Source organism: Rhinopithecus bieti, unplaced genomic scaffold (assembly GCF_001698545.2).
Source record: "Rhinopithecus bieti isolate Rb0 unplaced genomic scaffold, ASM169854v2 scaffold_8013, whole genome shotgun sequence".
Taxonomy (NCBI): domain Eukaryota; kingdom Metazoa; phylum Chordata; class Mammalia; order Primates; family Cercopithecidae; genus Rhinopithecus; species Rhinopithecus bieti.
In genome coordinates, this window is record NW_016805576.1 from 11170 (window position 1) to 27907 (window position 16738).

A 16738-nucleotide genomic window follows, 5' to 3' on the forward strand; every position below is an offset into this window, starting at 1 on the left:
AAAAAGCAAGGAGCAGGCCAGACAAGGTATCATCTGCAAGCTGATCACTATGCCAGTGGCCAGAAAGTCAACTCTAATGAAGGCTGCTGTTTGCATTTTCATTTTCCAGAACTCAGAGTGGCAAAATAATAATAATAATAATAATAATAATAATAATACAAACAACAACAACAGCAACAAAAACAAGCCACACACATTGGATCTGGTTGCAATAGAGGGGTCACCTGCCAGAAAGTTTATTTTGATAAATAAATGGGCCACAGGTTTTGATATTTATCTGCAAAAGTCATCTCAGTAGACAAGTCATGGTTTTGTAAGGTGGGGGAGGGCACAACTTTATTAGTTAAACCCATCTAATATAACCCAAGTAAATTGAGGAAGACTGGCATTAAGGTTAACATAAAGCACACATGCTTACTTTTACAGATTTTAATGGTTAGGCTTGAGTTCCGTTGACAAGTAATTTCAATAAATCACATCTCCTGTGGATAAATACAGGGCTGTTATTTCTAGAAAGACAGTTCATAGACTTTTACTAGATTTTACTTGGTAGTGTACAACTTAACCATCATAGACCAACACTTAAAATTTCCAGATAAGGAAATCAGGACCCAAAGATGACCTAATCCACAGCAAAGATGCAGCGATCTGAAGCTTCTGTCCAGTGCGCTCTTCCCCATGGAGAAAAACAATATGTTAGAGATGTTGAACCAGATAGTGTCTGTGGTATCTATCAGCATTGGACACCAGTGTTGTGTCTGGGTTAGATAGCGAGAAAGTATGTGCTTCAAACGAATTCTGCTATAACAATTTGAGATTATAAATGGGAAAAAAGAAACTTTTTGAAGGGAGTTTGAACCAGATATGCTTGTTTGAACTCAGAGGAGATGGTATCTCACAGATTGAGCATGGTGCCTGGCTCCATGCTCCCGGCTCTATGCTTTCAAACACTGGGTGAGAGTTTGAAAATGAATTGGAACCAGAAATAAACCTGAAAGTTCCAAATCAGATTTCTACCCCACCATGGTAGGAGATGAACTCTCTAGTCGGATGGTGCAGGTACAGTCAAACCTCAAGGTCACCTGGGTTCTGGAACCGAAGCTTCCAGGAGACTTGGGGTCCCATTCCTGACTGGGATGTGGACTCCCCCCATCAGCAGGTACCTTCCTGTCTGTTCCTTAGCTGCTCTACAAGTGGTGTAAGTAATAAGGAAACACGTTTGGATTTCCTGACTTCAGGCCAGGAAGTGAGCAGAATATGAGCCCACCCAGCCCAAAGGGGTGTTACCTGCCTTACTGCAAAGTGGGCTTTGGAGTCAGAGGGAAGCCCGAATCCTGGCTCAGTTCATACCTTTGGGTCTCAATTTCGTCATCTAATGAATGCAGATTCTCATTACTACCTCACAGGATTATTCTAAGGATTAAATTGGATCTTGTGAATTAGGGGTACTGGGCCAGGGACTCGGTACAGAGTAAGAGCCCACAATGCAGCACTGTTAATGTTACATAATTGGTTATCTGATTTCCCAGCCTACAGCAGACTGGAACCAGCAGATTAGGAAGGCCCAAGGGACTGCTTCGGGAAGGCCATTGACGGCAGGAAAAAGTGACAGGTCGCAGCCAGACTACAAGGGAGGCAAGAGAAAAACTATAAAAGCAGGAACTAAAATACTCAAAAGACACAACAGTCTGGGGGATTTACTAAAAGACAAAGAGCCCTTCTCAGGTCAGTAGCTTCTGGGAGACTCCATACCTTGTACCCCAACAGGGACTTATGTTGACAGCATTGTGTGAATTACTTCTCTCTCTATCCCCTTTGCCCCTCAAAATAGCTGTGGGGGTGGGGTCATAGTTTGCCTTTCAGTGGGGATGCTCTGACCGAATGCTTCCAGATCACGAAGTCCCCACAGTCAAGGCCAGCAAAGGAGCGAGCACAGTGGGCTCCTTCGGTGGTCTGAAAAGAACACAAGTTCCACAAAAGAGCTGTGATTTTTAGTGCAACAGAGAAAAGGACGCCCCTTTCACCACTGACCAGTCCTTCCACCTTCACCTCCCTTAAAATCAAGGTTAGAGATGGAGCCCTGGAGAACAGGCTTCCAGATCCTGGCATATGGGAGAGAGAGAGAAAATGAGAAGGCCAGGCTACAGACATGCCAGTCCCTTCTGATGCCATCTCTACTCTGGTGTCTAATTCACCACCTGGAGTGGGCACTGTTTTTAACTGAAGCCTGAGCTGCTCACTTTGAAGCTGGAACTCAGGCTGAAGAAGACAGGATAGAGACTAAGTGCCCGGAAGTTTTCCTTCAGGTGTGACAGGCAAGGCTAGGTGGGACATGGACAGACCTTCCTGGGGATCTGGGTAGGATTTAGGTAGAGAATGCTCTTAGAGATCCTTCCAAGGCCTGGGAGCATCCTGAGGTATGCCGAACTGAAGACCCAAAGGCTCATTCCAAGCCCAGCTGATGGGCCACCCCATTGGCTGGAGTTGGCTCAGAAATGGTGTGGGAGAAGGCCGGGTGTGGTAGCTCATGCCTGTAATTCCAGCACTTTGAGAGGCCAGAGCAGGAGGATCACTTAGGCCCTGGAGTTTGAGACCAGCCTGGGCAACATAGTGAGACCCCACCTCTATAGAAAATACCAAAATTATCCGGGCATGATGGTGCCTATAGTCCCAGGTACTTAGGAGGCTAAGGCGGAAGGATTGCTTGAGCCCAGGAGGTCAAAGCTGCAGGCCAATAGCAGGGCACTGTACTGCAGCTCGAGGGACAGAGCAAGACAGTCTCAAAAAAAAAAAAAAAAAAGGAGAACAGAAAGAAAAAGAGTAGGGATAAAACCACAAACTAACAATTTTCAGAGGGGTATATGGCATAGGGATCAAGAGCACGGACTCTCGACCTGGCCTGCGGTCAAGTCTCAGTGCTGTGGCTTAATTGTGTTAAATTTGTATGCCTCAATTTCTCCATCCCTCACATTGGGGGAAATAGTGGTACCTACTCATAGAATTTCTCTGGGAATTAAATCCATAAATCCACTAATATCTCTGAGGCACTTAGAATATTGTCCTGGCACATGGTAAACACTAACACCTGAGAGTTATTATTTCATCCCTGTAGCTGAGTGGGGCTGAGGAATTGTAGACTGGACTGCCTCTACCTTAATAAAATGTGCTCAGCATTTCTGCATATGCAATAACTCTTTGCAGCAGCAGAGACTTTAGCCAAAATATATATATATGTGTATATATATGTGTGTGTGTATACATATATATAATAAGTGGAGTTGGGGGAGGGAACTGCAAATAATTTTCCTGCTGTTAAAATAAGAGGGACTGAACCATATTAATGCCAAGAGGGAAGTCAGTTTATTTCAGGGGGAACGTGGTTTTCCTACCTCCTACTGTGTTACTGATACAGTACTTACTGACCAGCCATCTTAAACTCTTGTGGTAGCGTCTCTCTCTCTCTCTCTTTTTCCTAATGGTGTGGAACGGAGCTTGAATAATAAATATTTAACAGGGACACTCCCTTTTCTCTGTTAAAATAATCTTTGTTTCAATACTTTAACAAGGAAGACTGTGTTTTCTCACCTTGGCTCTCACGTTTGGTTGAAGTCAGGTCTCAGGAGTAAGAGAAAATAAACACAGGGCCACTTGGGGAGGGCAGCCCTGGCTGAAGCCGTCTCACTGGACAGCCCAGGGTCAGGGGTTTCAGCTGCCTGTTCAAGGGCACCCAGATCCACAGCAGCCAGCTGGGAACTTCTCTGCAACTATGCCCAGTGATTCCAGGTGCCAGCTACTGAATGCGAGAGAGCAAGGAGGTGGAGGTAGACGAGGAACTGCCAGCTGCAGGACCACAGGGGAAAGGGGAGGGGGTTTTCAACAAAGATGGGACACTGAGTAGGACCAGTCTTTTCTTACGAGATGTTTTCAGCTGAGGTGCCGGCTTCTGATGGTGGGAAACCAGGCATTCAGCTCTCTTGGAGAGGCTTATATCTAACAGAGTTGGAAAGCCTCCATTGAGGAAATCCAGCCCATTCTGCCTGGACTCTGGGGCTCCATCCGTGGTGACTTTTGTGTCAAGGGAAAATTCACACACTGTCACTCAGGTGGGCAGCAACTTAATTTCTATTTAGCTGAACTGAACTTGCTTGCAAGCCTCTATGTAGACCAGTGGTGGAAACAACTTAATCTTTTTTCCATTTCTGCTGTTGACCAAAAAAAAAAAAAGTTTTAAAATCTTTTTTCCATTTCTTCTAATGGTGGAAAAAAGCACAATCTTGCCATTTCAAGGTAGCTCAGTCTCTTCCAATAGAAAGCGTAGACTATCCATTTATGACTTAGGTGATTCCGGATTTAAACAGTCAATTCAGAGTAGAAATTCCCTATCAGGGCTGTTGGTTTTTCTTGAAGGTTCTCTTCTCCCACTGGTCCAGTCCTAAGATGTTGCCTGGATGTGAGGGGAGTTTACAGAACATCATGGTGTCAGGTAGGGAAGCTCGCTTCCACAGCTGAGGTGGCTCGTCACAGGAGGCCTTGGGCCTGGGTCAGGACCTGCTGACATCTGTGGCCCAGGCCTTCTTCTCTGGGTTGCTGAATCTCTGCATTTGGAACCCTGTGTCACTGCCCCCAGGCTGTCTCTGGCCTCAGTGACCCCTCAGCACTTCCTGCTGGGAACTTGAGGGAATTTGTTCACAGTTCACAGGGAGCCACCAGCCTTCAGGCCCCATCTCTACTTAGTGACACCACATGGTTTCCACTGGGCTGCAGCCCCTGTGTTAGTCCAGAGAACTTTGATAGCTGCCTTCTCCCAGAATTTCTGTGGAAAGTGGAGTCTAAGACCCCCTTCCCCAGGGTGGCATCCAAGGAGCATTTCAATTTTCTTGCTCATCCTCTTCTCACTCCAGGCCCCTTCCCTACTTCCTTGCCTCCAGGAGGAGCTTGTATCTCTTCTCTGGATGGCAGGAAACAGCTCCTCCTTCTCCATGGCTTATAATCAAAATGCTAGGCTCTGAGTTCTTCAAACTCTAGTTCCTTGGAACCCAGGAGTTTCTCTCTCTTTCTCCCTCTGTCTCTCTATCGCTCTTGCTCTTAAATCTTATAAAAGCCTACCTGGCTCTAGCAGAAAGCCTAAAAGCCTTGGCTTTCACAATGTGTCACAACTGAAATGGTTTTATTTGGGAACTTAAAAGCTAAACATTGACTGCTTTGTTCATGTCTGGGTTCCACCCTCCTCCTGAAGTAAGAGAAGCAAGCCCCAGCTCCTTGGGTTGAGGGCCCCAGGCAACAGAAATGACCCAGAATGAAAAAGGCATTGATACTTCAGAATATCATCTGGCTGCATGTGTAATTCAGGGCAGCCAGTCTGAGCTCTGGTTGGGGTGGATTTACCAAGTGCCTACTTAGCAAGTGCCAATTGCTCTTAGTGTTTTAGGCAGCCCAGTGGTGGCTGGAGGGCCAGGTGCACTTGCACTGCATGAGTCAGGGGGCTCTCGAACAGGATCTTTCTACTCAGTGGTCTCTGGAGAGATGCCCTGTCTTGGGTTTAGGTGCTGATGGAGTGTGATAGGAGTGCTGGTCTCTTTCCAGCTCTCAGAATATAAAAGTGGGCAATGTGGCAGTGGTTCCTTGCCAAGAATGAATGACATGAGAAGTGAGTAATGCAGCTTTTCCGTGATTTGTTCTGTGTGTGTGTGCAGCAAGAACAGGTTTACACATGGAGGTGGTGGCCTGGTTTACACATGGAAGTGGTACATACACTTGGACAAGTGTATGCCTGCCACTAAGCATTTTGGTCATTGCAGGTGGCTTATAGAGTAAATAGGAGGGAAATATATAAATGTATCTATCTATCTATCTATCTATCTATCTATCTATCTATCTATCTATCATTAGCCCTGTAGTCAGTGTGTCAGCCTATGAAATGTCTTGGCAACCCTTAGTGATATCATGTAGGAGGTGACATGGAGCAAGGTAGGTGATGGCCTGGGGTCTGGAGCCCTCCTGTTTCTGGCTCAGCCAGTAGCCCTGGGGCCAGGCCATTGTGACTTCTCAGAGGCATTGATGGCTTCTTTTTGAAAAGGGGAGGACTCATGGAGGACTGCCAAATTCCATTCTAGCATTAACATTCTGTGTTCAAGGAAATGTTTCCCGAGACTACCATGTGGTTTGGCACCTGACTGTTAAAAACTAGTACCTGACTCTGTTAAAAACTAGTAGTGGGAGAAATGCTAAAAGAATAAGAATTATTTTTATAATCCACATTAAAACAGTATACATTAATAAAGTAGACTTTGACTCACGGCTCAGGTTGCCCTTTTCAGTGCTCAGCCCCCGCCTATCCACCCACATATGCACTCCATGACCCAAGAAAAATGAAAAGTTCTGTATTGTAAGCCCTCTATTCCCCTATGCTTTGTTTGAAATCGTTGAATATTGTTCTGTTCAAATACAAAATAGTGAACTAAACCCTGATATTTATAGCCTTCTACCCCCTAGCTTTCATCATTATGACAAGAGGAATACACAGACTTAGGCAGGGATGGGGTCTGTCATGGAAGGAGCCATCCAGAGGCTAGAAACATCACGTAGATCGTAGAGGTTATATTGCAGGTGGGTCTAGAGTTTCAAAGTCCCGGGACAGGAGCTGCCTCCCTGAAGGGAAGAAGAGCTCCCCTGCCATTACCCCCTTCCCTTTCCTTGCCAGCTGAGTCTCTTTAACCTTTAATGCTTCCCTGGGGGAAGTAGAGGAGAGGATCATTTCACTGGTAGTTGTCAACCTCCCCTGGACGTTGGAAGGACCTGAGAAACAAACAATACTGATGCCAGAGCTTCTGATTTCATTGGTTTGGGGTTCAACCTGGGCAGTGGGCTGTTTAGTGTGCCACCAAGTTGAGAACCACTGTCACAGGAAGGCAACAGGAAGCTACCTTGGTACAACCTGTGGTACTTCACTGATGAAGGCTCCTTAGAGTGCCCTGTTCCTTAGAGAAACAGGCGCTACTCTGTGAATTTCAAGCTGTCTAAACAAACATAATATAATCCTTCTCACACCAGGAATCTCCACTGCCCCAACCCTTCTCTTCCTCCTCCCACAATGCTGTCACCTCTCTACCTCTCCCCAGGACAAAGGGGCATCTCATTTGGACAGCCATAGAAATACCCCATACCTTCTCTCTTCACTTGGACCTAGAAGACTTGGTGGGGAAAGAACATAATCTCTGGCAGAACTTGCTTCAATTCTCACTTGAAGTCTAGAGGGAGGAAAATGTCTTATAACAGAAAAAGGAAATAAAAATGGAAATCATCAAATAGGATGGCAAAAGTCACTTATTAAGAAAAAAAACTCCTAAGATTAATCTTATTAATACTCAAAGAAAAAAAATATGAACCAGTCAAAACTGAAGTGAGATTTTTCTGAGAGAAACATGTCACATTAATACTAAAATATACCTAGTTAAATGAATTCATGAGAATAGCAAGGAAATATTGAAATAGAAGAGTAATGACTATGAACTAGTTTTACTAGTTATTAACATTTTATTTATTTATATTTATTTTTGAGATGGAGTCTCACTCTGTCACCCAGGCTGGAATGTAGTGGTGTGATCTTGGCTCACTGCAACCTCCACCTCCCAGGTTCAAGTGATCCTCCCGCCTCAGCCTCCTGAGTAGCTGGGATTACAGACATGTGCTACCACACCTGACTAACTTTTGTATTTTTAGAGATGGGGTTTCACCATGTTGGCCAGTCTGGTCTCAAACTCCTGACCTCAAGTGAACTGCCCACCTTGGCCTCCCAAAGTGCTGGGATTACAGGTGTGAGCTACCACACCCAGCCTATTAACATTTATTATAAAGCTACAGTATTTAAAACGATATGGTACTGTTACCAAAATGAGTCAGTGGGACAAAATAGAAAATCCAAAAATAGATCTAAGTCCCATGATAATTAAATATGTGATAAAGATAAAGGCAATACTTGAAATCACTAGAGAAAATATGGATTATTTAATTACGTTGGTATAACTGCATAAGCATTATTAAATATAATAGGTATTTACCTCCTTTTGCCAAAATCCAAATGGATTATAAAAGTAAAAGTTCTGACATGAAAAATAAATAAATAAAAATACTAGAATAAAATTTAGTTGAGTATTTATATAGGACTGTGGAGAATAAACCATGAATAGAAAGTGTGATTAGTTTGACTGTTTATACTCTTAAATTTGTGCATTCATGCCACAGCAAGACAGAAACCCTTTCTCTGCCCTACCGCCAGCACAAACTTCAAAAACAAAATGAGGAAAAAAGAAAAAAAGAACAGATGATAAGTTGGGAATAATGTTTGTATCAGAAATGACAGATAAAGGGTAAATATGTGTAGTATAAAGGGACTTCTAAACATTTGAAGAAAAATAGTGATATCAGGTCAGTGCAAAAGTAATTACGGGTTTTGCCATGGAAAGTAATGGCAAAAACTGTGATTGCTTTTGCACCAACCCTAATAGAAAAATAAATTGACACTAAATGTCAGATATTTTAGAACAAATTCATGTTCTATGACCATGAAATCCTTTTCTTGGAATTTATCCTCAGGAACTAATTGTGCACATTTGTGGATATTTATGTATAAACTTTTTTTCCCCAAAGAATTGTCTCTAAAAGCCAAGGGGGAATAAAAGAGACAACAGAAAGAAAATGAAGCAAAAGGAAGAGAAGTCGAGAAAAACAGGGAGGGAGAAGGAAGGAAAGAAGGAAGGAAGGAAAAGAAGAGATGAAAAGAAGAGAAGGAAAAGAAGGAAGAACCATAAATGTCCAACAACAGGAGACTAGTTGAAGAAATGTTACATTGTGAGAGTTGACAGCTAGTCAGTAACTAAAAGTAAAATTGGAAGATATTCAACCTAGTGTGTACAAGAAGAATCTTTTATGAAAACAACTATATGTAAATATATGCACAAATGTAATCATGAAGACATCTGGAATCTGAAAGCTAGTCCAGTTATCTCTGGGGTAATGGGTTACAGCTCTGACTTTTCTTTCTCCATTTTGCATACATGTATTTTTTCTTCACAATTAGCATGCTTTTGTTTTGAAAAAAAATTGTTTTTGATGTTATTCTGGGAATAGACGTCAGTAAATATTCTTGTCTGTAAATTCTGGTCTGTAAATATTCTTGCCTTTCTTGTCCTGGTTTCTCTCCTCCCAGCCCTCATCCTGCCCATGCACTAGGAAGATCTTGTTGACCACCAAGGTCTTCCCTGCTACCCACTCCCCAGAGCTCCTGAACCATGAGTCATATACACTTCATATTTGTTCTCTAAAAGTATCTTGGCCATGCACAGTGGATCACGCCTGTAATCCCAATACTTTGGGAGGTCGAGGTGAGCAGATCACTAAAGGCCAGGAGTTCGAGACCAGCCTGGCCAATATGGTGAAACCCCACCTGTACTAAAAATACAAAAATTAGCCAGGGGTAGTGGCGCACACCTGTAGTCCCAGCTGCTTGGGAGGCTAAGGCACAAGAATTGCCTGAACCTGGGAGCCAGAGGTTACAGTAAGCCAGGATCACACCATTGCACTCCAGCCTGGGCGACAGAGCAAGACTCTGTCTCAAAAATAGATAGATAAATAATAAAAGTTTCTCATGTATTTTCCAATCCCCACAAAGAAACTGTAAGCTCCCAGAGAGAAGGAGGTGGGCCTTGTGATTCCTCTGTCCCTCCCTTAGGACTCCAGTTGGAGCTGAGTGACTGCTTTTGGGAGATGGGCTGGGCATGACTTCTCTGCCTGGGAGTATTGAAAAGATAGACACTGGGCTTATGGCGTCAGCGCAGGCAACTGGGAGAGCTGAAGCAGCCAGAGACCACAAACAGCACCCGTGAGCTGGGTGGAGCTGGCCTTGTGGGAAGGAAGCAGGGCCTGCTGTTAAGGGTCTAAGTTTTTCCACATTTCTAATTTCCCATGGATAATCGATGATGTTAACTTGTACTTTTTGTCTCCATATCATGCGGACAGGTTCTAACATTCCCATGGACCAGCCCTGCTGTCGTGGTCTCTATGACTTTGAGCCAGAAAACCAAGGAGAATTAGGATTTAAAGAAGGGGACATCATTACGTTAACCAATCAAATAGATGAAAACTGGTATGAAGGAATGATACACGGGGAATCCGGATTCTTCCCCATTAATTATGTTGAAGTGATCGTGCCTTTACCTCAGTAAATGTGTAACACACTCTGGACATACTTTCATAACTGAAATGAATTCACACCAATGTGCTCTCAGTGTGGTGTTCTGTGACATCCTTTGCTATTTGACCAACTTAATGACTTTTGTATGTGTGTTCTCTTTATAATGTATTTTGTATCACTTTAGTTTGTATAAATGATTTTCTTGTCTTTGCTACATGAAAATATTGTTTTCTTTTTTGCTTCTTGTCCTAAAAGTCATTGGTTAAACATATTTGCTTCCTGTTACTAAAAATAAGTCTCACCCATTGCAGTTATGTCAATGAATGGCCTGTATTCCTCAGCTGCAATGAAATGGTAACATTTGAAACTAAGAAATGCTAAATATTTTGTTTCTCGACATTCCTGATGATGTCTGATCTTTTTTCTTCATTGTATTTTAAGCTTACCTGTGAATAGCCCAATAAACATGACATACTGTGTTGGCAAAGGCCTTGGTTATTTTTAATGTTGATTTGTTGATTTTTAAGTCTTCCAGCTGCAAACTGACACCCCATGGCCAAAGTGTCACAGCGCAGATGCTTAGATGATGCCTCCTGATGGGAGCCTTCACTTTCCACCTGATTCAAACATGACACTCATCCTCCTTCCAGTTAGGGGATGGAAAGCCCTTCTGCCTACCTTCAAGTTTATTTATGGAAGACCCCAAATCAAGCTTCTGCTGCTGCCACATTCTGGATAGGTTTTTTGAGCAAGTTGTGTTATGGATGCTCAGGAAGTAGTATGGTCAAGAGTTGGTTGAGTCCCCAATAACATCCTCTTAGGCTCAGTGAACCAGCCCCCGGCCTTGCCTACGGTACCCACTTGTCACATGGTTTGGCCCACTGGAGCCTACAACCCTATTATGGGAAGGGACAGGTATTATTTCCCATTTGAAAAGAAGGAGGCTCATTGACTGACTTACCTAGGCTCAAACGACCACATACAGGCACACCTCAGAGATATTGCAGGTTCTGTTCCAGGCTGCTTACTGCAATAAAGCAAATATTGCAGTAAAACAAGTCACACAAATTTTGGGGGTTTCCCAGTGTATAGAAAAGTTGTGTTTACACATAGACATGAGGAGGCGAACAACACATACTGGGGCCTGTTGCTGGGGGAGGGGAGGAGGGAGAGCATCAGGAAAAATAGCTAATGTGTGTTGGGCTTAATACCTAGGTGATGGGTTGATAGGTGCAGCAAGTCATAATGGCACACATTACCTATGTAACAAACTTGTACATCCTGCACATGTACCCTGGAACTTAAAAAGAAGAAGAGTTGTGTTTACACTATGCTGTAGTCTATTAAATGTGTAGAAGCATATATCTTAAAAAACCAAAATACACACCTTAATTTAAAAATACTTCACTACTAAAAAATGCTAATGATTATCTGACCCCTCAGCAAGTGGTAATATTTGTGCTGCTGGAAGGTCTTGATATTGATGGCCACTGACTGATCAGGGTGGGGTTGCTGAAGGTTGGGGTGTCTGGCAATTTCTTTTTTTTTTTTTTTTTGAGACGGAGTCTCACTCTGTCGCCCAGGCTGGAGTGCAGTGGCCGGATCTCAGCTCACTGCAAGCTCCACCTCCCGGGTTCATGCCATTCTCCTGCCTCAGCCTCCCGAGTAGCTGGGACTACAGGCGCCCACCACCTCGCCTGGCTAGTTTTTTGTATTTTTAGTAGAGATGGGGTTTCACCGTGTTAGCCAGGATGGTCTCGATCTCCTGACCTTGTGATCCGCCCATCTCGGCCTCACAAAGTGCTGGGATTACAGGCTTGAGCCACCTCACCAGGCCGGCAATTTCTTAAAATAAGACAACACTGAAGTTTGCTGTATGGGTTGACTCTTCCTTTCACAAAGGATTTCTCTGTCACATGCAGTGCTGATAGCATTTTACACACAGCTTCTTTCAAAATTTGAGTCAGTCCTCTCATCCTACCACTGCTTTATCGATTAAGTGTACATAATGTTCTAAATCCTTTATTGCCATTACAATAATGTTCACAGCATCTTCACCAAGAGTAGATTCTATCTCAAGAAATCACTTTCTTTGTTCATCTGTAAGAAGCAATTCCTCATCTGTTCAAGCTTTTTCATGAGGTTGCAGGAATTCAGTCACATCTTCAGTCTCCACTTCTAATTCTAGTTCTCCTGTTATTTCCACCACATCTGCAATTACTTTCTCCACCGAAGTCTTAAACCCTTCAAAGTCATCCAAGAGGGTTGAAATCCACTTCTTCTAAACTCCTGTTAATGTTGTTATTTTAACTTCGTCCCATGAATCACAAATGTTCTTAAAGGCATCTAGAATACTGAGTCCTTTCCAGAAGATTTTCACTTTGCCCAGATCCATCAACAGAATCACTATCTATGGTAGCTGTAGCCTTACAAGATGTATTTCTTGAATAATAGACTTGAAAATGGAAATTACTCCTTAATCTGTGGGCTGAAGAATGGATGTTATTTTAGTAGGTGTGAAAACAACATTCATCTCCTTGCATATCTCTATCAGAGCTCCTGGATGACGAGGTGCATTGCTAGCAGAAATATTGTGAAAGAAATCTTTTTCTCTGAACAGGAGATCTCAACAGTAGGCTTAAAATATTTAGAAAGCCATGCTATACACAGATATACTGTCATCCAGGCTTTGTTCCATTTATAGAGCACAAGCAGAGCAGATTTAGCATCATTCTTAAGGACCCTAAAATTTTTGGAATGGTCAGTGCGCATTGGCTTCAACTTAAAGTCACCAGCTGTATTAACGCCTAACAGGTGAGTTAATCCGTCCTTAGAAGCTTTGAAGCCAGAGATTGACTTCTCTAACTAGGAAAGTCCCAGATGACATCTTCCAATGTAAGGCTGTAGTCTACATTGAAAACCTGTTGTTTATTGTAGCCAACTTCATCAATAATCTTAGCTAGATCTTCTAGGTAACTTACTTCTCCATCAGCACCTCCTGCTTCACCTTGCATATTTATGTTATGGGGGTGGCTTCTTAAACCTCATGAACCCACCCCTGCTAGCCTCAGACTTTTCTTACGCAGCTTTCTCACCGCTTTCAACTCTGGGTTAGGCTTTGGCTTCAGGTAATGCAGCTAGTTGATCATCAGACCGCTCAAACTTTCTTCATATCAGCAAGAAATCTGCTTCACTTTCTTATCATTCATGTATTCACTGGAGCAGCACTTTTAATTTCCTTCAAGGACTTTTCTTTTGCGTTCACGACTTAGCTAACTGATGCAAGAGGCCTTTCAACCGACCCTGGCTTTCAAAAAGCCTTCCTCACTAAGCTTAATCATTTCTGGCTTCTGATTTAAAGTGAGAGACCTGTGACTCTTCTTTCACTTGAACGTTTAGAGGCCATTGTAGGGTTACTAATTGGCCTAATTTCAATATTGTTGTATCTCAGGAAATAGGGAAGCCTGAGGGGGGATGGCCAGGCAGTGGAGCAGTCAAAACATTTATCAATCAAGTTCACCATCTTACATAGGCATGGTTAGTGGCGCCCCAAAACAGAACAGTAACATCAAAGATCACTGATCACAGATGACCATAACCGATATGGTAATTAAAAAGTTTAATACATTGTAAGAATTACCAAAGTGTGACACAGACAGAAAGCACATGCTGTTGGAAAAATAATGCTGATACGAGTTACCACAAACCTTCAGAGATTTTACAAACCTTTCTAAAAATCACAGTATCTGTGAAGTGCAATGAAAAGAGGCATCCCTGTTGTGGCAGAGGCAGAGTTTGAAATCAGATTGTCTGCTGTACCTCACTGCACACTTAAGTGTTCACCCAAGTCACTTGGAAATGCACTGCTGTTCATTGACTTTGTAACAAATGCCCAGAAGCCAGACTGATCACCTAAATCAGGTAACTTAAGCCAGGTTTCTCAGTCTTCTGATTCCATGGTACATTAGTAAATTCACGGCAATATACTTTCCCTCCAGCCAGCTACACACACACACACACACACACACACACACACACACACACACACCACTTCTCCAGAACAGTTGTACATTCAGTGTCTGTAACCAAATAATGATGATAATAATAATATCTAACTCTTGTAGGCTTATTATGTGCCAGGTGCTCTTCCAAACATTTTGCCTGAATAAACCCATTTAATTCTCATTAACAATCCTCTGAGGCAGATCTTATCCCCTTTTTTCAGATAAGGGAATGGCGATGCCATAACACTGAGTAACTTGTCCACAGTCATACAGTTAATCAAGTGGCAGAGCTAGGATTCTAACCCAGTCTCCCTCCCATGCCCATGGTCTTTGCCTTTCTGCTATACTACATCCCACTATGTGTCTGTTCATGTATATTCACAAAGCAGCCTTTTTCCATCCTCCAGCATTCATTCTCTAGATGTTACATTAGAAATTTACCAAGGGGAATGAGAAATGCAGGACTATTCTCAATGCCCATGATATGCTGAGCTGTCTTGTTTGGTTAATACATAGTAAGTGAAGTTTATTGGGAACTACAGGTTAAACTAATGATAACAACAACAAAAAGGTTCAGCAATTTACATTGGATTACTGACATGGAATTGAAATGAGACTTGTGTCTGTTGACAGATAGCTGCCAAGGAGGAGATACAAGGATCATGACCTGGCAGTGAGTGTAAATGAAAGTGTTTGTATGTACAGTGCTTCTTCCCTGGCTTCTGGCTTCAGCTATAGGGCAGGATGTTGTCTCTACAGAGTCTGCACCCAGATAGTGTCTCACACATGCTCAGGGAAAAATTGGGCCAGTTGCAACATGGCAGTAGCCACTGTCTTCCCTTCACCCGGCTCTACTACTCCTAATTCCATTATACCCTTGCACATCACTTCTTCTGGCATTGCCTCTCCTACTGGCCTCCTCTCCCTTCTGTTGGGCATGGACTGATGGTGCCCACAGGCATTGCACCTGAGGCGATGGAGCCTTTGACGCACCAAAGCAACACCATATTCTGTTGGAAAGTGCAGAACGCCCCTCCTGCTGCCTCCATTGCTTCCTGGAGATGGGATCCCAAAGCAAGTTTGCTTATCCTCTGCTATTTTCCCCAGACTAATAACCAATAATTCTATTGGTTCTGCCTTAAAAACGTCCTCAATATAGGTTTCAAGTGTGAGTCCAGATAGAAGCTAGACCAGAAAATGAATACGGTTGGTAGATATCACCATACGTTAATAAGATTGTGCTCCTGTTTCTCTCATAAGATTGTGCTACTGTTTCAATTATGTATTGGCACATAATGCTGTGTAAAAAGCCACCCCCCAAATCAGTGACTTAACATAATACATATTTACTCANTCACCAGGCCGGCAATTTCTTAAAATAAGACAACACTGAAGTTTGCTGTATGGGTTGACTCTTCCTTTCACAAAGGATTTCTCTGTCACATGCAGTGCTGATAGCATTTTACACACAGCTTCTTTCAAAATTTGAGTCAGTCCTCTCATCCTACCACTGCTTTATCGATTAAGTGTACATAATGTTCTAAATCCTTTATTGCCATTACAATAATGTTCACAGCATCTTCACCAAGAGTAGATTCTATCTCAAGAAATCACTTTCTTTGTTCATCTGTAAGAAGCAATTCCTCATCTGTTCAAGCTTTTCATGAGGTTGCAGGAATTCAGTCACATCTTCAGTCTCCACTTCTAATTCTAGTTCTCCTGTTATTTCCACCACATCTGCAATTACTTTCTCCACCGAAGTCTTAAACCCTTCAAAGTCATCCAAGAGGGTTGAAATCCACTTCTTCTAAACTCCTGTTAATGTTGTTATTTTAACTTCGTCCCATGAATCACAAATGTTCTTAAAGGCATCTAGAATACTGAGTCCTTTCCAGAAGATTTTCACTTTGCCCAGATCCATCAACAGAATCACTATCTATGGTAGCTGTAGCCTTACAAGATGTATTTCTTGAATAATAGACTTGAAAATGGAAATTACTCCTTAATCTGTGGGCTGAAGAATGGATGTTATTTTAGTAGGTGTGAAAACAACATTCATCTCCTTGCATATCTCTATCAGAGCTCCTGGATGACGAGGTGCATTGCTAGCAGAAATATTGTGAAAGAAATCTTTTCTCTGAACAGGAGATCTCAACAGTAGGCTTAAAATATTTAGAAAGCCATGCTATACACAGATATACTGTCATCCAGGCTTTGTTCCATTTATAGAGCACAAGCAGAGCAGATTTAGCATCATTCTTAAGGACCCTAAAATTTTGGAATGGTCAGTGCGCATTGGCTTCAACTTAAAGTCACCAGCTGTATTAACGCCTAACAGGTGAGTTAATCCGTCCTTAGAAGCTTTGAAGCCAGAGATTGACTTCTCTAACTAGGAAAGTCCCAGATGACATCTTCCAATGTAAGGCTGTAGTCTACATTGAAAACCTGTTGTTTATTGTAGCCAACTTCATCAATAATCTTAGCTAGATCTTCTAGGTAACTTACTTCTCCATCAGCACCTCCTGCTTCACCTTGCATATTTATG

The 16738-nt window shown here is 42.7% G+C and overlaps 1 protein-coding gene across 1 annotated transcript; it reads left to right on the forward strand.

The window, feature by feature from the left end:
* Positions 1 to 1023: 1023 nt before the first annotated feature.
* Positions 1024 to 10676, forward strand: LOC108530146 (endophilin-A3-like). Its single transcript, XM_017872853.1, has 3 exons — positions 1024 to 1059; positions 1530 to 1725; positions 10015 to 10676. Exons 1-3 carry the CDS (start codon positions 1024 to 1026, stop codon positions 10218 to 10220), a joined length of 438 nt encoding a protein of 145 aa, XP_017728342.1. The 3' UTR covers positions 10221 to 10676.
* Positions 10677 to 16738: the final 6062 nt, after the last annotated feature.

Excerpts from the sequence above, each read along its gene's own strand:
- LOC108530146 (XM_017872853.1), top strand. The coding sequence starts at position 1,024 with ATGGTAGGAGATGAACTCTCTAGTCGGATGGTGCAG. Across the intron at positions 1,060-1,529 it reads TCTCTAGTCGGATGGTGCAG|CCTACAGCAGACTGGAACCA; the intron begins GTACAGTCAAAC and ends CTGATTTCCCAG. Across the intron at positions 1,726-10,014 it reads AGACAAAGAGCCCTTCTCAG|GTTCTAACATTCCCATGGAC; the intron begins GTCAGTAGCTTC and ends TCATGCGGACAG.